The 24350-nt window shown below is 43.0% G+C and overlaps 1 protein-coding gene and 1 non-coding gene across 2 annotated transcripts in view; one reads left to right on the forward strand and one right to left on the reverse strand.

Annotated features, from left to right (window-relative positions):
* fanci (FA complementation group I) overlaps positions 1–21502 on the reverse strand; it is a 61266-nt gene extending 39764 nt beyond the window's left edge. The window contains exons 1-16 of the mRNA XM_067971400.1: positions 21469–21502; positions 20648–20773; positions 18859–18931; positions 18211–18341; positions 11902–12055; positions 11664–11721; positions 10931–10972; positions 10648–10771; positions 10299–10384; positions 9407–9539; positions 6461–6553; positions 5754–5890; positions 4738–4918; positions 4190–4277; positions 2058–2188; positions 877–947 (exon numbers count right to left, since the gene is read on the reverse strand). Coding sequence (XP_067827501.1) covers positions 877–947; positions 2058–2188; positions 4190–4277; positions 4738–4918; positions 5754–5890; positions 6461–6553; positions 9407–9539; positions 10299–10384; positions 10648–10771; positions 10931–10972; positions 11664–11721; positions 11902–12055; positions 18211–18341; positions 18859–18931; positions 20648–20731 — 1586 coding nt within the window. The 5' untranslated portion in view covers positions 20732–20773; positions 21469–21502. The remainder of the gene's footprint in view (positions 1–876; positions 948–2057; positions 2189–4189; positions 4278–4737; positions 4919–5753; positions 5891–6460; positions 6554–9406; positions 9540–10298; positions 10385–10647; positions 10772–10930; positions 10973–11663; positions 11722–11901; positions 12056–18210; positions 18342–18858; positions 18932–20647; positions 20774–21468) is intronic.
* A 523-nt stretch (positions 21503–22025) lies between these two features.
* Positions 22026–22098, forward strand: trnar-acg (transfer RNA arginine (anticodon ACG)). Its single transcript has one exon. It is a non-coding gene; the product is annotated as a tRNA-Arg (tRNA).
* The last annotated feature ends 2252 nt before the right edge of the window (positions 22099–24350 follow it).

Here is a 24350-nt window from a genome sequence, read left to right on the forward strand (position 1 = left end):
GTAAAGTTCCCTCCAGTCAGCCCTGGAAATGTGCCTCAGCCACAATCTCAGAAGAACACCCTTACTGAACAGGGTGGCATTTTTCCCATTTCCATTACCAAACTTCCTCATTTTGGTCTGAATAGTCAATCAGTGGCGATTGAGTCAATTTTGTGCCTTGGGCCCATGCCCACGAGTAACTGGATTGAGACTGCCCAAAGTAATTTCACATACAACTCTTGCACCAACATTCATCTCATCAGTCTGGGTTGGATTTGAATCCAAAAATATACCTGTATCTGACACACCCAGTTCCCCTACACTTTATTTTATAATGCATAACTGAGCCATAAAGACCAGGAGTTCACTAATTTAATCCCCAGTCTGCATTGAGTTAGCTGACCTTCACTGGGGTGACAGTTGGGTTCCTGCTCTTGATTGCTACATGTTTACCCCTGCAGATATATGGGCATTGAGTGAGGACAGATGCCTCGACGGTCAGATGGCCTGCTAACACTCACAATCTATACATGAAGAATGATCACTTGGAGAGGTACCAAAAGGCTACTGGAATCTGTGAAACAAGCCCAGCAAGAGACAACTCCTTCAGCAGAGAATGGGAGATTAAAAAGTAACTTAAAAAAAAACAGATAATGGACTGATTTTACAAGTGCATAATGATAAAGACCAGACCATTAAAAACCTGACATGTTTTAGACCACAGCAATCTCAGACGGTCATCCAGATCACTTGAAATGGTTGCTAGCCAACATATTAAACAAGACATGGGCCCTACTGCACCATCAGAAACTAACACAGCTGTGCTCAGCCACTGAGAATAAAAAGTTTGAGAGAATAAAATCCCAGACAACTCTGGTTGGTTTGTTAGTTATTCACCTGGAAAACATGGCTTTCCGCAGGACCAGAATTAACGAATCTTTCATGGACATACTGACCTTCAGCAGGGGCTTTAAAAAAGAAATCAGGTTATTAAAATAAATCAATATATAAAAGTAATTGACTTAAGGCACTTGCACAATTTTGGGCTTCTTATCACGTTAAACATTGGCTAAAAGTTGGGCTGTCCCTCTGATTGAGTTTGTATATGCCCTCCACAGTGTAGTACTGAGCTGTGCCAACTTAGCTGGTCTCAGCTGGAGCAGCAGTAACGGTGTTACAATTGACCTCAGCACTCACTGTGCTAGGGAGGAAGACCGCCAGTGCTTTTGTTCCAGATCACTGTCCATTGACTGCTGCTGGAATATACAAGTATGAGGACAGGAACTGACTTGACTGAAATACCCTAACCATGATTCTGCTTTATAAAGATGGAATACAACTGAAGGTTTCAAAGTTACATCAAAATGCAACAAGAACAACTGAATCCTGAAACTGCATTTCAGCTACTGCTCAGTTCAACACAATGAGTTTAACCTAATCAGTTTAACCCAATGGCGTTTGATACATTGTAAACAATTTTACAACACCAAGTTATAGTCCAGCAATTTTATTTTAAATTCACAAGCTTTCGGAGGCTTCCTCCTTCCTCAGGTGAACGTTGTTGGACATTTGATACATTATATAATGACTGACGCACTTATAAATGATTACAGTTTTGTAATGTCAGTTTTGTAATGTTGGCCCTGACATTGTTCCCAAACATATGCTATGATGGACTTTTAAACACAGGCTGTCATGACACGTGACTGAATGAAGGAATACAACAGATTGAAGAAAGAACTTCCTAATCTTTTGGGCTCTTTAAAACCCACCTAAACCACTGAGAAGGCAGATGGTTTAACATCTCATCTGAAAGACAACAGCTCTGACAATGCAAGACTCCCTCAGTATTCGACTGGAGTATCAGCTTAGGTTATTAACTCAAACTCCTTGTATGGGGTTCAAGGTAAATGCACTACCAAATGAGCCAAGCTAACATAAGTTTGGATCGAAGTTGTTATGTGACACTAATATGTTTTATATTGTGACTAGGAAATTACACAGCCTTTATAGATTAGAAACCAGCTTATTATGGTATTAAAGAAGTTGACAAAACAGTTGGAACAAAACATTTTTACCTGCACAGCCTTTAGCAATCCCTGGACTGTGCTGAGGGGCAAGTAGGACAAGTGGTCAAATGCCTCAATAACCTTGGAGGAAGAGTCCAGAAGAATGAGAGGTGCAGAGGAGACAATATCAGATAGCACATCTGAGAAAGAGAAAGAAAATAAAGACATTTTTTTCTTCAAAGAGCTTGCCACAAATAGTGTAACCTGTAAATAACAGAGTGGTGGAAAAACAAACTATTGAGGGTTCAGATAAGTCACCACCTAAATAGAATTAAAGACGATGGAGTTTGAGATGACCTTATGGATTTAACATGTTAAAGCTGCAACACCCCAGTGGAAACCCAGATTTACAATGTATTCTCAAATACTGAAAACACAAGGACAAATGCAACATGTCCCAAAATCCAGTTTGGACAGAGACAAATTAAAGAACAATGGGCTAGAAATTGGGCCGTCTAGTGCAAGTTGTTTCGGCGCTATGCAGCCTCCCGAACATCCAAGATGGTGTCTTGGGTGCGCAAGCACGCTTCGAGCATGACGTGCGCCGGACGCCATCATGGTAAATGGTTTAGCGCAATTAACGAACGCCAGCAGCGTGTAAAGTAAGGAGAAAATGCGTTTTATCAGTGTGCAACACTGATTTGAAGTGATCGACACCGTTTTGGGGCTTAGTTGCATTGAGTGACGGTTGTCTTAATCACGACCATCTGAACATTGCTTAGAGTGCCTGGAGGACCCCGACCAGCGCTATTTAAAGGGACCATGCAGGATTTACAGGTTAGTTGAAATATGTAACTGCTTTTGGAGGTCTCCTATACTTGAATACTAGGATGACAGGACATAGCTTAACATATAGAGCCAGGTCGTGCAGGAGTGAAGTTAGGAAACACTTCTACATGCAAAGGGTGGGAGAAGTTTGGAATGCTCTTCTGCAGACAGCAGTTGATGCTAGCTCAATTGTGAATTTTAAATCTGAGATTGATAGATTTCTGTGAACCAAGAGTATTAAGGGATATGGGGCTAAGGCACATATATGGAGTTAGGTCACAGGTCAACCATGATCTCACTGAATGACAGAACAGGCTCGAGGTGCTAAATGCCACTGCCACCTGCTGCCTCCTGTTATGCGTCACCTTCTATTGCAAGAAAGCGGGATATGTGTCTGGGTGATGTGCCTGTCGTGGTTGAATAACTGCCAGTCTGTGTGGCCTGTGAGTTGTGGGTATGTGGCTTGTAACAGTGGTAGGTGATATCACTTGACAGTTGACCCCATTCACCTTGACCACTCGTGTCATAGCATTGAACTTCTTCCTGCACTGCATCCATGTTCGTGGTGCTATGCGCCTGGCATTGACTGCATCCCCTACTGCCTCTTGAGCATATGTCTGGAGGGCCTCTTGCCCCCACCCCCCACTGTAGATATAGGCTGCCCCACTTTCTGACCATCTCTTGCACCAAGGCCTCTAGTGTATCATCAGAGAAACTTGGTGCACGCACTCTCGCAGGCCTGGTACCAACTCAGACCGGCAGATTGGTGAGGTCTGGCATGCAGATTGGAGGATGTGGGATTTAGTAGTGCGCAACCTTTATTCAATGTTTTAACATAACTCATCAGTTTGTAAACATGGGGATGGGACCTGCATCTGTGTTTTCCGTGTGCGATGTCTGATCTCCGTTCAGACTCCGAGCAGACAAAGGACTGTTATTTTTAGCAAAAAACAGGTACCGGCAACCTTTAAGAGATTTTGGCAGGCTGTCAGAGAGACAGCCTGCCTTTAAGAGATTTGGGCTCCCCCTGCTGGTGGAAATGTCATGGAATCGTAGTGACAAGGCCAGGATTTTTCACATGCACAAGGTTAAGTTCTGTGGTAGCACAAATGTCTCATCTTACCTGCGAAGGGTCGACCAGGTGCGGGTTAATCGCGCAATGCAATGCCCGCGCCCTTTTTCGGGGGTTAACCAATTTAACCCCCAATGTCTTCAGACTCTCTCTTCTCCCCCCTCCCACAAGTGGAAATTTGATTGGGTGATTATGGCAGTCCATAGCCGAGGTTCTCAAATCAACATGCTTTACACTCCAGCTCTCCAGTTGTGAGAGCTGTGCATTCATTCTCACAAGGTTTAGTTACAAGGCTACTTGCCTATATAGTGATTGATGGGTGAAGTGGTCTTCGTCACCACCCTATTCAGAACTTGCTCCAGGATTTCACTTCTAATTGGTTCATGCACCTGAATTAAGAACAAATTTTTTTTAAACATTTTTTAAAAAACAATAATTCTATTGCAGATCAGCCAGACCTAAAATCTGGATATTCAAAATGTGGAAGGGGGATGTTAAAGTCAGGACAATTAAATTAAAACACATTAGAAAGCATCCATCCTTGGGATCAGATGTTAAACTGATGCACATGTGTCTATTCTAGTGGCTCAGGTGGATGTTAAAGATCTTATGGCACTATTTGAAGAACAGCAGAATTCTCCCAATGCCCTCAGCAACATTCTCCCCTCAACTAACATCACACCAAAATAAAAACAGATTAACTAATCATTCCACTTATTTGGATTCGTACTGTGCAAAATTAATGCTACTTTTGGCCATTTCACTGCACCTCAAAGTAACTCACCGTATGAAGATCTTTCTGAAAGATAAGAGTGACAGAGTGCAGCCCGCAGCATTTCACACACTCACCTTGAATGTTTCAAGAAGGATCTTGGCTCCCAGTCTGCAGGTCTGCTGTGCTGGAGTTTTTGCCGCAGTTGGATTAGTCTCAGCAACTTTCCCAAATGGACCTGCTTTTGGTCCAAAGGAATCCATGAATATAAATCCCAACTGTACCAGAGCTTGGGTAACATGGTCCCACCCAAACACACTGCAGAGAGAACATAAGAACATAAGAAATAGGAGCAGGAGTAGGCCTCACAGCCCCTTGAGCCTGCTCCGCCATTCAATCAGATCATGGCTGATCTTTGACCTCAACTCCACTTTCCTGCCCGATTCCCATAGAGTCCTGAAATCTGCCTATCTCAGCCTTGAATATATTCAACGACTCAGCATCCACAGCCCTCTGGGGTAGAGAATTCCAAAGATTCACAACCCTCTGAGTGAAGAAATTCCTCCTCATCTCAGTCTTAAATAGCCGACCCCTTATCCTGCGACTGTGCTCCCTAATTCTAGACTCTCTAGCCATGGGAAATAACCTCTCAGCATCTACCCTGTCAAGCCGCCTCATAATCTTATTTGTTTTAATTAGATTACATTAGAATTAGATTCAATTAGAAACAAGGGAAAAGTCTCAGGCTGAATGCAAATAATTTATTTAATTAAACTCTAATAGCAGAGCTCAAAATTCAAAGTTTGGGTTACTAGACAGTCAAATCTTTAGCGGATGAGAGTCGCTAGTCTGCAACAGAAAATAATTGCCCAAAACCAGATCTTTTAAAAAGAGGTCAAACTCCCTTAAGAGAAGTCCAATACCTGTACTTCTATTGCCTTTTTTAAAAAAAACCTTTACGAACAAGATGTTCCACAATGGTTAGGAATGATCCCCCCCACCAACATTTTGCTTTTAAATTAAGTTTAAAAGTAACTTTTTGTTAGAATTGGCAGTGCAGTAAATTCCTGAAATTCCTCTTTTAATAGTAACAGCGATGGTACATATCAGCTTATACATTGAAGACCAACAAGTTGAAAGAATAAATACAAACCTGTTTGTCACCGTCTCCAGAATCATTTCAGACACATTGCACTGCTGAGGGATCAAATCCTGGAGGAATTTTGAATTCTGCTGAAACTGTCCATCTTTAAAACTTTTTATAATCGCTGTTTTTAGAAAGTCAAACACCTAGAGGTAAATAAACAAAAATCAGGAGAATCCTTCTCTGGTAAGAGCAATTCCAATATATTTATTTTAAATTTTGTTAGACTGAGATGAGGAGGAATTTCTTCACCCAGAGGGTTGTGAATCTTTGGAATTCTCTACCCCAGAGGGCTGTGGATGCTGAGTCGTTGAATATATTCAAGGCTGAGATAGACAGATTTCTGGACCCTAGGAGAATCAAGGGATATGGGGATCGGGCAGGAAAGTGGAGTTGAGGTCGAAGATCAGCCATGATCTGATTGAACAACGGAGCAAGCTCGAGCGACCATGTGGCCTACTCCTCCTCCTATTTCTTATGTTCTTAGTGAGCAACACCATGAGAGATTTAACTAGTCTATATAAAATTCAGACTTTTAAATCTGTGTTAGACCAGCTCCATTTGTGGAATAAATATCATATCCTTTACATCACTAATCTAACATACAGTACCTCATTACTTGATGATTCAGTGTAAAAACCTTCCCAGTCAGTTCTCACTCAATTCTATTGGGAGATTCTAAATGAAATAAAAAAATGTTGGAAAAATAAACATACCTGATCTTCAAATCGATGTATCCTAGCTACAGAGAGCATCAGTGCAATGTTAAAAGAGCAGAGGACCCGGCTGATATCTCCTTGCTGACCAGCCTAGACAAATGACAAATACAGGACATGTGAAGATTTTTATAGTCAGACCGGTTTTATTTTAAATATAAATAGTATCTTTGGAATAAAATACTCCTTTTCCCCTGCAATTTTTGTCCCTTTGTTTTGTCCTCCTGATTCGATACCTCTGCAATGAGCGGGTACATATTGGCTCCTGGGCCATCACCAATGCCACCTGTAGCTGACCACTGGAGGCAAGACCGGTGATGTGACCCTCTCCATCCCCTCAATGATTCCTTTACCTTGCTGGGAGACACTACAGCCTCCGCAACTGACAGGGTTCACATTGGAAACAGAGTGGAGAGTGGCATCCAAACCCGCATCTGTCCCCACTCTAAGCATTAACGTGCCAATACCACTGCACCCCAGGCCCAATCTTTTAACAACTCGCATTTATATAGCATCTGTAACATCTGAGGTCACCTTCATAGGATCTCATGTCCAAGCAGGCGTAGGAAGAGGGTAGGAATAAGGGAGGTGAACAAATGCGCTGTAGAAGACGCAAGTTTTAAGGAGGATTTTGAAGGAGACACCTAGCAAGACAAAAGAGTTTTGGAAGTTAATTCCAGAGTTTAGTGGCCAAATGACTGAAGATTCTGCAACCAATTTTAGAGCAAAGGAAAGGAACCTGATGTAGGCCAGAGATGGAAGAACAGACTGGAAGAGGTTGCAAAGGTAGGAAGGGGCGAGCTGATAGAGGAATCTGAACAAAAGGTCAAGGATTTTGAAATCGATATGTTGAGGGACGGCAAGCCAATGGAGTTCGGCAAGGGTTCGAGTGATAGTTGGATGAGATTTTATGCAGGATGGAAGCAATTTATATATGGTGCAGCTTTGGAGCTTTGGAAGAGTTGAGTCTAGTATGACAAAAGCATAAACAAGAGTTTCAGAGGCAGTGCTGGTGAGATAGAGGCAGAGACTGGCAATATTTCAGAGGTGGAAGTTACTTTACATTCAATTGCCCAGTACCTAAAACCCCCAGGATCTGAATAAAGGATGAAGAATCATATCTCCACTGCGACAGGTCAGCTCTCATCAACTAAGCATGACTGACAATAACTGCAGCCACAGAAAAATCTGCAACTTAGACCATCAACAATAACTTGCATTTATATTTCACCTTTAAAGTACTAAATGCTCCAAGGTGCTTCACGAAGGAGAAACACATGCCTGGAAATAAGGTCAAAAAGATAGGTTTTGATGAGGCTTTTGAGGAGAGAAGTACCAAGCATGGAGTTAAGGAAGGGAGTTCTAGAGATTAGGGGCATGATCTTAGCCTGTAAAAACAGGCGAGTTGGGGGGCAGTAACAATTGCAAAAATCTAAAACCCACCCCCAACCTGCCCATTTCCGGTTTTCACGGGGGCGGGCGACCAACCTGCTCTCAAGAGGTTTTAAAGGAGGTTGTGGGCCTCCATTTTCAAAGCTTTTTTGATTTTAGCTCCAGAGGCTGGGATTCCCAGGCCTTTTCCTTCACGCCATGTGAGAGGAGGCGAGAAGGCCCGAAACTGCAGGTAAGTGCCTAAATGGGCCTGAAGGAGCAGGAGTGCTGGCGCTACACAGCCCAATTTAGCGCCCATGTCGTCAGAAACGTTAACTCTGTTTCTTTCTCCACAGATGCTGGCTCACTTGCTGAGATTTTCCAGCATTTTCTGTTTTTATTTTAAACTGAGAACCTGTTTTTGGAAAAATCCAGTGCTAACTTGCTTTTCGGTCGCTCAGTTGCTTCCCTCCCTGATAGAGAGAGCAACCTCTATGTTTCGCTGTCCCCTCGGTACTTTTGAGTCAGTTACTTAAATGTAAAAAGGGGACAGTGATATACGTACTGGGCTCTACTGTGGAAAGATGCCCAGTTACTGGATCAGTGGAAATGTGGGCGACCAACTCTATGGCCCCCGAATTTCTTTAGGTTGTGATTCCAACGTAACCACTGGGATTGTACCCGGTGATGCCCTCAAGCGCTGACCCCACTGGAGTTCAGGGGAGGGCATCACATTTGCATGGGTCAAGCGAGCATTTGTCTTGGTTCCACCTCTTTACAAGGCATCCAGGAAACTCCCAAAAATGGCAGAGACCCAGGTCTCCACCATTTTCCTGGGGGTGTCAACTGGTCTCCTGCCAGAGCTATGACAGGAGACTGTCGGAAAACACCCCCACCCCACCCAAGGAATTTCGGAAGCCTTGCGTTTACTGAAACTGCCTTCCTTAATCCAACAACACACTCACACACTCACATTTTTGCAGTCAGTGTGTCTCTAATTGACTGCATTGAAGAGGAAGCTAGATAAGTACATGAGGGAGAAAGGAACAGAAGGAAATGCTGATAGAGTGAGATGAAGTAGAGTCGGAGGAGGCTCGTGTAGACCATAAACACTGGCATAAGCCAGTTGGTCAAATAGCCTGTTTGTGTGCTGTAATTTCTATGTAATTCTATGTAAGAAATCATTCTGACCAAGAGTACAACAAAATTGCATATGTTTGATAAAGAGCTGCCTTACAAGTTCTATGAACTTTCCTCTCAATCATCCCAAGCTGCAGACAGGCATTTCCTTCTCCCAGTATCCCAAATGTTGAAAACAAGACTCGTCACACAAATTCAATCTTTCCCAGGACCTCAAAACTGCAAAACCTCTTATATCAATCTTTCCTTCCATTTAAAATCTAAAGGCTTTTAAATCCCAACATCAACATCACCTAACCACCCCTACTTTCTGAAATACTTCATCTCTTTAACTTTTCCCAAACTTGGCGGTGACCTGCACTACAGCCCTTCACCTAGGTTTTTCAGTAACACAAAAGTAAAAGCTCCTAACAGAAACTACACAATCTACCACACCTTCAGATATTTGATGAGTTCACGGCCCAAGTCATGATCCAGTTTGATAGCAAACACGATGTGAAGAATGACTGTTCCCTCTATGTGACGAAGCTGGTCCTGTGGCACGGTGACAGCCTCCAACTCCATGGACCTTTAAAACAAAAAACATAAGAACATAAGAAATAGGAGCAGGAGTAGGCCATATGGCCCCTCGAGCCTGCTCCGCCATTCAATCAGATCATGGCTGATTTTCAACCTCAACTCCACTTTCCTGCCCGATCCCCATATCCCTTGATTCCCCTAGAGTCTAAAAATGTATCTATCTCAGCCTTGAATATACCCAACGATTGAGCATTCTCAGCCCTCTGGGGTAGAGAATTCCAAAGATTCACAACCGTCTGAGTGAAGAAATTCATCCTCATCTCAATCTTAAAATGGCTGACCCCTTATCCTGCGACTATGCTCTCTAGTTCTAGTCTCTCCAGCCAGGGGAAACAACCTCTCAGCCTCTACCCTGTCAAGTCCCCTCAGAATCTTATATGTTTCAATGAGATCCCTTCTCATTCTTCCAAACTCCAGAGAGTATAGGCCCATTCTAATCAACGCACTTCAAAACACAGCACACTTCAGCTCATGAAAAAAAGTGCTAAAGCAGCTTAGGGAATATGAAAAGCAGAGGCTTTGCAATCTCCAGCACACTTTGAGCAAAGGGAGGGGCTGCCTTTGGGTGTGGTGGGAATGGTGGGAAGGCAAGAGGAGAATGTCCCTGATCTCTATCCAGTAACACCTGTTGAAAAATACATCAGGTAAGAGCAGGATCAGGCTCAGATATGATGCCCCCATCCTACATTCACTATCTAGGCTGACACATGAACAATGGTCACTTGGGCGAGAAATGGTTATAACTCACTCGGTGTCTGTCTGTTCTTCTTTCTGCAGCTGATCCTGTTGATGGAAGAATGTTATGATCCCTTCTAAAAGAGTTTTCTTACAACCCTGTTCAATAAAAGGAATAACCACTAAGTAAAGAGACAGTGACCTTTCTAATTTTTCATCTCTAATTACAATCTTTATCTAGCACACTGAATAGTAGTTATGCTTTCTTATCTAGATTTAAGTCAGGCTACATTTCCTAAAATCCTAAGCATCATATTGAAGGATTGGCACATGTTATCTGATCATGTACACTGAAAAAAGTCTTATGAAATGAGAGAAACTTACTGTAAACAAGCACACTAACATCTGTTCTGTCATCTTACCTTAGCTGAGAGAAGCAGTAACTGGTAGACAAGTGGAGGCAGTTCCTGCAGGTCCAACTTGGGGAACATTCTCAGCACTTTCACCATAACAAACTGAAGTTCCTCTGTACTGACATGTACATCCCTGTAGGAAAGAGAACAAACAAGAATAAAAGGAATAATCACAAAGTAAAGAGAGGGACCTTTCTACATACACATACACACAATTTGTATCTACTGTAATTCATTTCAAGAGGATGGAGTTTTTTCATAAAGTTAGTGATTGAAGTGAAGAAAATTTTACCTAAACATCGATGTGAGGTGAATCACACACTTTGGATCCCACCTGGAAAATAACCAAAATATTTTTTTTAAAAAAAAACATTTTCTTCATAAGGACAGTCCAAAATTCAAGAACAAAGCATTTAAATACAGAAACATATGATTTATAGATATATATATTGCATACCCCAAAGTACATTACAGGCTGGAGTATAATGGAGGATAGTTTACATATAGAATAACGGATACTTGGGAGTGAGTTCCACTCCTAGTCTGAGCGGAGTTAGCTGATCCGAGCCGACACAGCATTTGGAGACATTGCAACTGGCCTCAGTACCCTGGGTTAAGGAGTCCTAATTCCCATTACTGATTACTCTGCAGTGATCCCTGTTGGAAAGTGCATGTGCAGATGTTGGAGAGGACAGAATCTGATCTCCGTAGTCAGTTAGCCTGCCAACACTCACCATCTAGGCACAAACATGAAGACTGGCTACTTGGACAATTTATCAAGTGGCTGCTGGCATTCGTGGAACAGTACCCCATATAATGTTAGCATTTTCAGGAGAGAAAGGGGAGGAGAAAAACACTGCAACTAAATTTATCAAAACATAATCTTAAATTACCAGGAAATTCTCTGGTGTTCACAGATCATATTCTGATGTTGCTAAATGCTTCTTGATCGAATATCTAATTTCCTAAAGTATTTCCATCTAATAATATGGTACTTTGGATTAGCCAAACATGTTGTTACTTGCCTGCTGGAGCATAGAGTGTTTATCAGTTGCTTCTTATATTCTTCACCATTCAATTGACCTAGTAAAACAAAAACAGAATAAAAATATTAAAAATTATAGAAAACAGAGGTCTGCAATCCCTTAAAAAGATTGGGGCAGGACAAGGAAACAAAAGGCACATACTCACCTTACTCCTGCTTGTGTTACACCAATAAATATATAGAGAACAAATTTCACATATTTTTCAAACTTTCCCTACCTCCGCCATAATTCAGGCTTTCTTGAGAGGCCAGAACAGTAAGTATTGTAGGGAAAAGATCCAGCGATTTGCCATTGATAATACTGCCCCCTTTGATGGCATCCACATACAAGCTCGCCAGTTCAGCTAATGTGGCTCCAGGCAGCTGATGAGCCTAAAATCAAGACTTCAGATTATGAGGACATATTGTGCACATACCCTATCTCTTTCTCCCCCAACCATTCTGTTAAGTATAGTGTGTACATGAGGAGTTCTCCGTCACAAGCACAGGGCAATTCGGTGCAATACTTAGGTGACATGGAGGTGCATAAACATCAAAAATTTCTGATTGACAATTGATTATAAAAAAAGGATATCACGGTTTCAATTGAGGCACTCGCTGAATATAATGGATGCCCTCTAAGTCACCATCTTCCCAAGGATAGAAGTTTAATTTTTAAAAAGTGGGAGACCAGAGCAGCAAAGAAGTATTGTATATTGGTACACACACACACACACAGACACATACACACCAGCTAGACACTAAATCAAATAAATTTGTTTTCCAACAGACCTCCAGACCTGACTACTGTAATGCTCCTGGCCGCCCTCCCTGCCTCCGTCCTCCTTAAACTTCAGATCGTCCAAAACTCTGCTGCCCGTTTCCTGTCTCAAACCAGGTCCCAATCACCTAACATTGCTGTCCTTGTTGACCTACAATGGCTCCCAATCCTCTAATGTCTCCAATTTAAAAATCTCATCACCTACAGTTCTGATGGCTCATGGGCTCCGATACTTCTCTACATAATGATATACAAATGTAAGGAATCTTACAACACCAGGTTATAGTCCAACAGTTTTATTTGAAAATCACAAGCTTTCGGAGATTATCTCCTTCGTCAGGTAAGTGAGTGAATGAAAGGTTCTCAAATCGCATATCTTATATTAGGCTGGGACACAATCACACCAATCAAAGGCGTCGTTGGTGTACAGACAGGTTAGCCACGGAAAACAGTACGTCCCAGTATACTGAATACACAATGGGTCAGATTACACAGACAAAGAGAGAAAGAGACCCGAAAGGCAGAGAGAGAGTGAAAGAGAATGTCCAGTTGTATTAAAAACAGATAACTTTTTTTTCCCGCTGGTGGGGTTACGTGTAGCGTGACATGAACCCAAGATCCTGGTTGAGGCCGTCCTCATGGGTGCGGAACTTGGCTATCAATTTCTGCTCGACGATTTTCCGTTGTCGTGTGTCTCGAAGGCCGCCTTGGGGAACGCTTACCCGAAGATCGGTGGCTGAATGTCCTTGACTGCTAAAGTGTTCCCCGACTGGGAGGGAACCCTCCTGTCTGGCGATTGTTGCGCGGTGTCCGTTCATCCGTTGTCGCAGTGTCTGCATGGTCTCGCCAAAGTACCATGCTCCGGGGCATCCTTTCCTGCAACGTATGAGGTAGACAACGCTGGCCGAGTCACAGGAGTACGAACCATGTACCTGGTGGGTGGTGTCCTCTCGTGTGATGGTGGTATCTGTCTCGATGATCTGGCATGTCTTGCAGAGGTTGCCGTGGCAGGGTTGTGTGGTGTCGTGGACGCTGTTCTCCTGAAAGCTGGGTAATTTGCTGCGAACGATGGTCAGTTTGAGGTTGGGTGGCTGTTTGAAGGCGAGTAGTGGAGGCATGGGGATGGCCTTAGCGAGGTGTTCGTCGTCATCGATGACATGTCGAAGGCTGCGGAGAACATGGCGTAGTTTCTCCGCTCCGGGGAAATACTGGACGACGAAGGGTACTCTGTTGGTTGCGTCCCGTGTTTGTCTTCTGAGGAGGTCTATGCGATTCTTCGCTGTGGCCCAACGGAACTGTCGATCGACAAGTCGAGCGTCATATCCCGTTCTTACGAGGGCGTCTTTCAGCGTCTGTAGGTGTCCATCGCGTTCCTCCTCCTCTGAGCAGATCCTGTGTATTCGCAGGGCCTGTCCATAGGGGATGGCCTCTTTGACGTGGTTAGGGTGGAAGCTGGAAAAGTGGAGCATCGTGTGGTTGTCCGTGGGCTTACGGTAGAGTGAGGTGCTGTGGTGCCCGTCTTTGATGGAGATTTGTGTGTCCAAGAAAGAAACAGATTCTGAGGAGTAGTCCATGGTGAGTTTGATGGTGGGATGAAACATGTTGATGTTATCGTGTAGTCTCTTCAGTGATTCTTCGCCGTGGGTCCATAGGAAGAAAATGTCGTCGATGTATCTGGTGTATAGCGTTGGTTGGAGGTCCTGTGCAGTGAAGAAGTCGTGCTCAAACTTGTGCATGAAAATATTGGCGTATTGGGGTGCGAATTTGGTCCCCATGGCTGTTCCATGTGTTTGGGTAAAGAACTGGTTATCGAAGGTGAAGATATTGTGATCCAGGATGAAGCGGATGAGTTGTAGGATGGCGTCTGGAGATTGGCTGTTGTTGGTGTTGAGTACTGAGGCTGTTGCAGCGATGCCGTCATCGTGGGGGATACTGGTGTAGAGTGCCGAGACGTCCATCGTGGTGAGAAGTGTTCCTGGTTCAACTGGTCCGTGGGTGCTGAGTTTTTGTAGGAAGTCTGTAGTGTCGCGACAGAAGCTGGGGGTTCCGTGTACGATGGGTTTCAGGATGCCCTCGACGTATCCAGAGAGGTTCTCACACAGGGTTCCGTTGCCTGATACGATAGGACGTCCGGGTGTGTTCGCTTTTTGTATCTTTGGGAGGCAGTAGAGTCTCCCACGCGGGGAGTACGTGGGATGAGAGCACGTAGGATGCTTTGAAGGTCTGGATCGAAGGTCTTGATCAGTTTGTTGAGCTGGTGGGTGTGCTCTTTGGTCGGATCTGCGGGTAACCGTCTGTAGTGTTCCTGGTTGTCCAGTTGTCGGTATGCTTCTTTGCAATAGTCCGTTCTGTTCTGTATGACGATGGCTCCTCCTTCGTCCACTGGTTTGATGACGATGTTGCGGTTGGTCTTGAGAGCGTCGATGGCGTTGCGTTGTGCTCGGGTGACATTCTGGACTGTCTTGTGAGTGCGGCTGATGAATCTGGCGTTGACGCATCTCCTGACAGCTTGAGCATACATGTCAAGCTTAGGGCAGCGACCCCCTGGAGGAGTCCAGTTTGACTCTTTCTTCTTCGGTTGCTGTACCGCGGAGTGGAGAAACTACGCCATGTTCTCCGCAGCCTTCAACATGTCATCGATGACGACAAACACCTCGCTAAGGCCATCCCCACGCCTCCACTACACGCCTTCAAACAGCCACCCAACCTCAAACATACCATCGTTCGCAGCAAATTACCCAGCTTTCAGGAGAACAGCGTCCACGACACCACACAACCCTGCCACGGCAACCTCTGCAAGACATGCCAGATCATTGACACAGATACCACCATCACACGAGAGGACACCACCCACCAGGTACATGGTTCATACTCCTGTGACTCAGCCAACGTTGTCTACCTCATACGTTGCTGGAAAGGATGCCCCGGAGCATGGTAGATTGGCGAGACCATGCAGACACTGCGACAACGGATGAACGGACACCGCGCAACAATCGCCAGACAAGAGGGTTCCCTCCCAGTCGGGGAACACTTTAGCAGTCAAGGACATTCAGCCACCGATCTTTGGGTAAGCGTTCCCCAAGGCGGCCTTCGAGACACACGACAACGGAAAATCGTCGAGCAGAAATTGATAGCCAAGTTCCGCACCCATGAGGACGGCCTCAACCGGGATCTTGGGTTCATGTCACGCTACACGTAACCCCACCAGCGGGGGAAAAAAAAGTTATCTGTTTTTAATACAACTGGACATTCTCTCTCTCTCTCTGCCTTTCAGGTCTCTCTCTCTTTGTCTGTGTAATCTGACCCATTGTGTATTCAGTATACTGGGACGTACTGTTTTCCGTGGCTAACCTGTCTGAACACCAACGACACCTTTGATTGGTGTGATTGTGTCCCAGCCTAATATAAGATATGCGATTTGAGAACCTTTCATTCACTCACTCACCTGACGAAGGAAATAATCTCCGAAAGCTTGTGATTTTCAAATAAAACTGTTGGACTATAACCTGGTGTTGTAAGATTCCTTACATTTGTCCACCCCAGTCCATCACCGGCATCTCCACATAATGATATACATGATTGGCTTTGCTGTTGATTTATCGCCAGCCAGAGCATCTGAAGAAAAACAAAATTTAGTTTTAAAAAACAAAATCAGCCTATGCTGCTGCTATTAAGAGAAGCATTTTTAGAGACAGCAAAAGGCCATGTCCACAAGTCAGTCCCTTTTGATAGCTCTCAACCCCATTAACTTTTGATAGATCTCACCATATCCCCTTCTCTCACCAGAAACACATCTAATTGTCTCTTGAACTAATATATACTGTCCACTTCGATAGTGTTCCCAGTGAACTAACCCATAACTCTGTCATACTTTGGTTGCCAAGTTTCCACTTAACTTCTCGATTTTTTCACCTGTAGTGAACAATTTGGACAAACTTTGTCAATTCCTTTCACAATCTCAAAAACTTCAACTGGGTCACCTCAAACTTTTTTTCTTTTACAAAGAAAACAAGTTCTACTTCCTTAACCTTTCCTCAGAACTTGAATTGCTCCCGACATGAAAAATTGACGAGCTTAGAATGTGTGATAGAATCATAGAATGTTTACAGCACGGAAGGAGGCCATTCAGCCCGTCGAGTCTGTGCCAGCTCTATGCAAGACCAATCCAGCTAGTCCCACTCTCCCACCCTATCCCTGTAGTCCTGAAAATGTTTTTCTTTCAAGTACTTATCCAGTTCCCTTTTGAAAGCCACGACTGAATCTGCCTCCACCAACCCCCCTGGCAATGCGTTCCAGATCCTAGCCACGCGCTGTGTAAAGAAGTTTTTCCTCATGTCACCTTTGGTTCTTTTGCCAATCACCTTAAATCTATGTCCTCTGGTTCTTGATCCTTCCACCAATGGGAACAGTTTCTCTCCATCTACTTGGTCTAGACCCCTCATGATTTTGAATACCTCTGTCAAATCTCCTCTCAACCTTCTCTGTTCCAAGGAGAACAACCCCAGCTTCTCCAGTCCCTCATCCCTGGAACCATTCTAATAAATCTTTTCTGCATCCTCTCTAAGGCCTTCACATCTTTCCTAAAGTGCGGTGCCCAGAATGGGACACAATACTCCAGTTGTGGTCGAACCAGTGTTTTATAAAGGTTCATCATGATTTCCTTGCTTTTGTATTCTTTGCCTCTATTTATAAAGCCCAGGATCCCGTATGCTTTTTTAACTGCTTTCTCAACCTGCCCTGCCACTTTCAACAATTGTGCACATATACCCCCAGATCTCTCTGTCCCCGTACCCCTTTTAGAATTGTGCCCTTTAGTTTATATTGTCTCTCATTCTTCCCACCGAAATGTATCACTTCGCATTTTTCTCTGTTAAATTTCATCTGCCACGTGTCCACCCAATTCACCAGCCTGTCCATATCCTCTTGAAGTCTATCGCTATCCCCCTCACTGTTCAATACACTTACAAGTTTTGTATCATCTGCAAATTTGGAAATTGTGCAACCAAGTCCAAGTCATCAATATATAATCAAGAAAATCAGTGGTCCTAGTGCCAACACCTGGGGAACAGCACTGTACACCTCCCTCCAGTCCGAAAAACATCCGTTCACCACTACTCTCTGCTTCCTGTTACTTATCTAATTTTGTATCCATGCTGCTACTGCTCCCTTTATTCCATGGGCTTCAATCTTGATGACAAACCTATTATGTGCCATTTTATCAAACGCCTTTTGAAAGTCAATATACACTACATCAACCGCACTGTCCTCATCAACCCTCTCTGTTACCTCATCAAAAAACTCAATCAAGTTAGTTAAACACGATTTGCCTTTAACAAATCCATGCTGGCTTTCCCTAATCAATCCACAGTTGTCCAAGTGACCGCTAATTCTGTCCCAGATTATCATTTCTAAAAGTTTCCCCACCACCGAGGTTAAACTGACTGGCCTGTAGTTGCTGTGTTTCTCCTTGATAACTTGATATTCAGTGAAAATTTTCACAGACAATCCAATAGGCGTCAATAGCAAATGTAACAACTGCAGAAGCAGGATTTCCAATCAGACAACATGACAATGTTAGAACACAAAATACTACATCCTTACAAGGCAGATCGCTCATTTTGTTTTGTTTAGACTAATTGTTTCTAGGCTGGTGGCTGATATGGGACCAGGGACTAGTTAATAAACAAACATTGTTGAACGGATATTTCAAATATTGTTAAATATCTTGACAATAAGTTGTGTAACTTTTATCAGTTTCATAATTTACCTCAAGCATCAGCAAACCAATCACGTCTGTTGCTATATCTGATTGTAGGTCTCCCGATTCAACTAGCTGCATGCAGTGTTTGTAAACAAAAAGCCTCAGACAAACTCCTTCATTCTGAGAACATGGGGAACCTATAAGGTGAAAACAAAAAAATACAAGAGGTACTAAATCAACATTACACCAAATTTCAGGATTGATCAGTTAAGGAACACAGGATCAGGTGCTGCAAAGTTAGTACATTGTCCTTTCAAGTCTAGGATCTGGATTCAAATCTAGCCTTCTTTCTTATCTGCTCTTAATAGGCACAAGTCAACAGTGCAAAACTGCCCAGAATTTGATATCTCATTCTCAGTAGGCACAAGGACAGCCAGATTAAGGCTCACTACTATAAATATATTTTGTTCATTTATTTATTACCCAACCAATGGGCTTAAATTAGTAAAAGCCGTTTTTAGTAGTCTTAAACACTATATTAACACATTTATATGGCTGAAAATATAAGTCAGTATCCCCAGATTATTTTCTATATACAGTAGCTTTCAATGTGCATTTAGTCCAACGAAGTTTGAAGAAGACATGAGGAAAAAATGTTACATGCTTAAAACAGGAACATGATAGACAAATGTTCTCTCTTTTTGATGCACTAACCTTTAAAAATAGCTCTCACCAGCATCCCAATCTCCTTCCCTTTCAAAGCATGACGTGTTACAAGGGCACCAACCTGTAACAAGTAAAAACATTCAAATGGTTATTTTAGACTGTTGTCTTTTTTTTAAATGAACACAGTCAAAGGTAGGGGTATATATAGAGTCTATTATTAAGGAGACAGTAGCGGAACATTTGGATAAACATAATTTAATAGGACAAAGTCAGCATGGCTTTACGAAGGGGAAGTCATGTCTGACAAATTTGATTGAGTTCTTTGAGGACATAACATACAGGGTGGATAAAGGGGAACCAGTGGACGTAGTGTATTTAGACTTCCAGAAGGCATTCGACAAGGTGCCACATAAAAGATTATTGCTCAAGATAAAGAATCACTGGATTGGGGGTAATATTCTGGCATGGGTGGAGGATTGGTTATCTGACAGGAAGCAGAGAGTTGGGATAAATGGTTCATTCTCGGACTGGCAACCAGTAGCCAGTGGTCGGTGCTGGGTCCCCAACTCTTTACAATCTATATTAACGATTTGGAGGAGGGGACCGAGTGTAACATATCAAAGTTTGCAGATGATACAAAGATGGGAGGGAAAGTAGAGTGAGGAGGACATAAAAAACCTACAAGGGGATATAGACAGGCTGGGTGAGTGGGCGGAGATTTGGCAGATGCAATACAATATTGGAAAATGTGGGGTTGTGCACTTTGGCAGGAAAAATCAGAGACCAAGTTATTATCTTAATGGCAAGAAACTGGAAAGTACTGCAGTACAAAGGGATCTGGGGGTCCTAGTGCAAGAAAATCAAAAAGTTAGTATGCAGGTGATCAAGAAGGCCAACGGAATGTTGGCGTTTATTGCTAGGGGGATAGAATATAAAAACAGGGAGGTATTGCTGCAGTTATATACGGTATTGGTGAGACCGCACCTGGAATACTGCATACAGTTTTGGTCTCCATACTTAAGAAAAGACATACTTGCTCTCGAGGCAGTACAAAGAAGGTTCACTCGGTTAATCCCGGGGATGAGGGGGCGGACATATGAGGAGAGGTTGAGTAGATTGGGACTCTACTCATTGGAGTTCAGAAGAATGAGAGGCGATCTTATTGAAACATATAAGATTGTGAAGGGGCTTGATCGGGTGGATGCGGTGAGGATGTTCCCAAGGATGGGTGAAACTAGAACTAGGGAGCATAATCTTAGAATAAGGGGCTGCTCTTTCAAAACTGAGATGAGGAGAAACTTCTTCACTCAGAGGGTAGTAGGTCTGTGGAATTTGCTGCCCCAGGAAGCTGTGGAAGCTACATCATTAAATAAATTTAAAACAGAAATAGACAGTTTCCTAGAAGTAAAGGGAATTAGGGGTTACGGGGAGCGGGCAGGAAATTGGACATGAATTTAGATTTGAGGTTAGGATCAGATCAGCCATGATCTTATTGAATGGCGGAGCAGGCTCGAAGGAGCGATTGGCCTACTCCTGCTCCGATTTCTTATGTTCGTATGGATGTTATATATCATACCACCCATAAAATCACACCAGTGTACAATATAAACAATTATACACTTTAAAAAGAAACACCTATGGAATTTACAGATAGAAACTTTTACAAGTATACTGCATTACCTGGGAAAATCCCCTCAAATGTTTTCAGAATCTGGGGAACCCTTCACTCACCTGACAAAGGAGGTAAGCTCCGAAAGCTTGTGATTTTCAAATAAAACTGTTGGGCTATAACCTGGTGTTGTAAGATTCCTTACAAAGAATCATGGCAATTGCTCACCTCCTGCTCTTTCATGCACTGCAGGCAGTGCTGCAATCCTTCCAGATCCTCAGCTGTTGCCAAATCCAAAATCTTCTGATCCATCTCAACTCACATAAAAGCAACAGTAAATTTACTGAACACCACCTTAAAAAAATTTAATGTTTAATAGACTTCATTCAAGTCTGTCAAAAGAATGTTTAATAATCTACTGAGGGAATGTAAGTTATCCAGAAATTCTAGTTCTTTTTGGAACAGAATGTAAATACCAAAGGCACAGTTGCCATGCAGGTTGTTTCTGCCCCCAAAACATACCAATACAGTAAGACAATCCCTTTAAAATGTAGTCTATTCAGGTCATGATCAATCTAACCATACATGATACCCAGAATTTGAATCGAGTGCTCCATGGGCAAAATCAGTCATTGGCAGTTACTAAATACCTTCCCCGTATATGCACACACTTTTGATCCCTAAGTGAGGAATCCAGATTCACATCAGCTTGATATGTGCTTCCTATCATGCAACACTAGATCTGGGTGCTACATAGCAGGAAGCACATCACAGGAATTCAATGCAAGTAAATAACTCATAACTTATAATGACAATGGAAATGGCCAGCAACAGTGCTGCTGTCCTCAGGCGTAAAGGCAGCCCCTTTATGTATATATGTACATACACACAGAGCAGTGCTTAGCCTCAGACTGGGAGTGTTATGCTAGGACTGGCGATACACGGGTGAGACTGAGCTACCGAGCCCTGTCCGCCGAGTCACAGAAGCAGACACTAAATCCGCAAGGAAACCCTTCCACCAGCCCGCCACACCGCGCCTTCTGGGTTACCTGTCCCCCTGTCCCTGTCCCCGGCCTCCGGCTCACACAGACAACACCACCATTGCACCTCCCGCGCAAACACAGCCGCCTCATTGGCCAACGCGCACACCGCCCCTCGCTGGCAATGGACAGAGAATCTGTCAATCAAATGTCAGCCCTGTTGATTGGTCCGTCTCTGGGTCGCTTGGCGCGGATTTGCGCGAGCTGCAGTTGGGATGAATGGGGTTTATTCAAATAAAATGGCAGCCAAACCCGAACAAGCAGCACCGGGAGATGAATTGCGGCACGCAATAAATTAAATGCACTTTATTCAAAACGAATGACAGGAAAAAAAAATAGTTTCAAGCCCGTTCCCTGGGGTTTTGTTTGAATTGTAGGTCTGAGTTCAAAAACTCCAAACATGGTCCCCAATAGTTGTTTATTCATTAAAACTGATTTTGAATCGCGGGTTTTTAGCGGCTGTTTGCCGGTGCTAGTTGAATAAAGAGAACGAGAAAAGCAGTTCGTGCGAATAACAAAATCACTTACAGCAGCTTCCTAATTCCAGACGTCCTTTACATTCTTGTGGGCCAGTGGCGCAATGGATAACGCGTCTGACTACGGATCAGAAGATTCTAGGTTCGACTCCTGGCTGGCTCGGAATTTTTTGTTTACTTCCAAACAATGTTGCAATTAATAATCCTGATGATGGATATGAACAATTTTGCAATTATTACAATTTTTATATTTACGTGAATAAATAAAATTAAAATAAATAATGTAAATTGTTTGCAGCCAATTTATTACATTTTCTGCTGAGTGCCAAATGATTTCATCTCCAGGAGCTCACATTGAGTTCCTTCGAAACAACAGCACAGAAACAGGCCATTCGGCCCAACTGGTCTATGCCGGCGATTATGCACCACAACAGCCTCCTCCTTCTCTACTTCATCTAACCCTATCAGCATATCCTTCTATTCCTTTGGTAGGAAGAATGGAAAAGCAGAATATTTTTTAAAAGGTGATAGACTAAGAAATATTGGTATTCAGAGGAATTTGGATGTCCTTGTACACAAATCACAGAAAGTTAACATGCAGGTACAGGAAGCAATTAGGAAGGCAAATGGTATGTTAGCCTTTATAGCAAGGGTATTGGAGTAAGGAAGCCTTGCTGCAATTATATAGGGCTCTGGTGAGACCACACCTGGAGTACTGTGTACAGTTTTGGTCTCTTTACCTAAGGAAGGATATACTTGCCTTAAAGGGGGTGCAACAAAGGTTCACTAGATTGATTCCTGGGATGAGAGGGTTGTCCTATGAGGAGAGATTGAGTAGAATGGGCCTATATTCTCTGGAGTTTAGAAGAATGAGAAGTGATCTCATTGAAACGTACAACATTCTTAGAAGGCTCGACATGGTAGATGCTGAGAGGCTGTTTCGGCTGGCTGGAGAGTCTAGAACTAGGGGTCCTAGTCTCAAGATAAGAGGGCGGCCATTTAGGACCGAGATGAGGAAAAATTTATTCACTCAGAGGGTTGTGAATCTTTGTCATTCTCTACCCCAGAGGGCTGTGGATGCTCAGTTGTTGAGTAGATTCAAGACTGAGATCGATAGATTTTTGAACACTAAGGGAATCAAGGGATATGGGGATGGGGCAGGAAAGTGGAGTAGAGTTAGAAAATCAGCCGTGATCTTATTGAAACTATATCCTTTCTATAATATGGAGACCAGAACTTTGCACAGTACTCCAAGTGTGCTCTAATCAAGTTTAACGTAGCTTCTTTGCTTTTCAATTCTACCCCTCTAGAAATGAACCCCAGTACTTGATTTTCCTTTTTATGGCCTTATTAACCTGCGTCGCTACTTCTAGTGATTTGTTTATCTGTACCCCATGATCCCTTTGCTCCTCTATCCCATTCAGACTCTTATTATCCAAGTTGTATGTGGCCATCCTATTCTTCCTCCAAAATGCAGCACCTCACACTTACCTATATTGAAATTCATTTGCCAATTACTACGCCTATTCTGCAAGTTCATTAACGTCCCCTTGCATTTTGACACATTCTTCATTTGTATTAATTACACCCCAAATTTTGTGTCATCCACAAATTTTAGAATCACAAACCTAAATTACTTAAGCCTAAGGATTAAATGTAGAAAGAGTTATAACTCTTTGATTAATATAACACTGTCAGAACCAGTAATGAATATTTTTGCAAGAAAGAGTTAGTAAAAAAGACTGTTTAGGGTTCCTTTATGCAACTTATTTGTCTGTGTCAACCTATTAAGTGTAATTAGATTCCCTAAACATAAAATGCTGGAATTCTTTTTCTCTGAGGCCATTCCAACAGCTGCTGTGACAAGCTATGTAACAGTAAGTTGTGTTTATGTATGCTTGAGCTATCTACAATTATTTTAAGGTCTCAGATGTACTCCAGAGCTTTCCTGCAGTCTCTGGGAATAATATCGGCATAATTTATGTGTGAGTTTGGATGCAAAAAGCCAAGGATTCAAGTCAAGGCCTTCTTACCATGAGGCTGAGATGACTCTAGCAGGTTTTTGCATTTTGCTCTTTGGCAAAGAAGAAGTAGAGTAGTCAATAGCAACTTCAGCAAAAGGAGGGCATTTGTCCCATCCTAACTGTGCCAGCTCTCTAAAATAGCTATGTACTTAGTTCTGCTCCCCTGCCCTTTCCCCATATCATTTAAATGTTTTCTTTTTCAAATATTTATCCATTCTCCTTCCAAAGCTGATATGGATTCTGCTTCCACCATTGTTTCTGGTAAAGCATTTCATGTCTTAATAACCTTCTGCATAAGAACATTTTCTCCTAACCACTTCCTTCATTTTTGGTGATGATATAAATTTTGCCCTCTAGTTACCAATTCACTGACAAGTGGAAACAGTTTTCT

Source organism: Heptranchias perlo, chromosome 34 (genome assembly GCF_035084215.1).
Source record: "Heptranchias perlo isolate sHepPer1 chromosome 34, sHepPer1.hap1, whole genome shotgun sequence".
Taxonomy (NCBI): Eukaryota; Metazoa; Chordata; class Chondrichthyes; order Hexanchiformes; family Hexanchidae; genus Heptranchias; species Heptranchias perlo.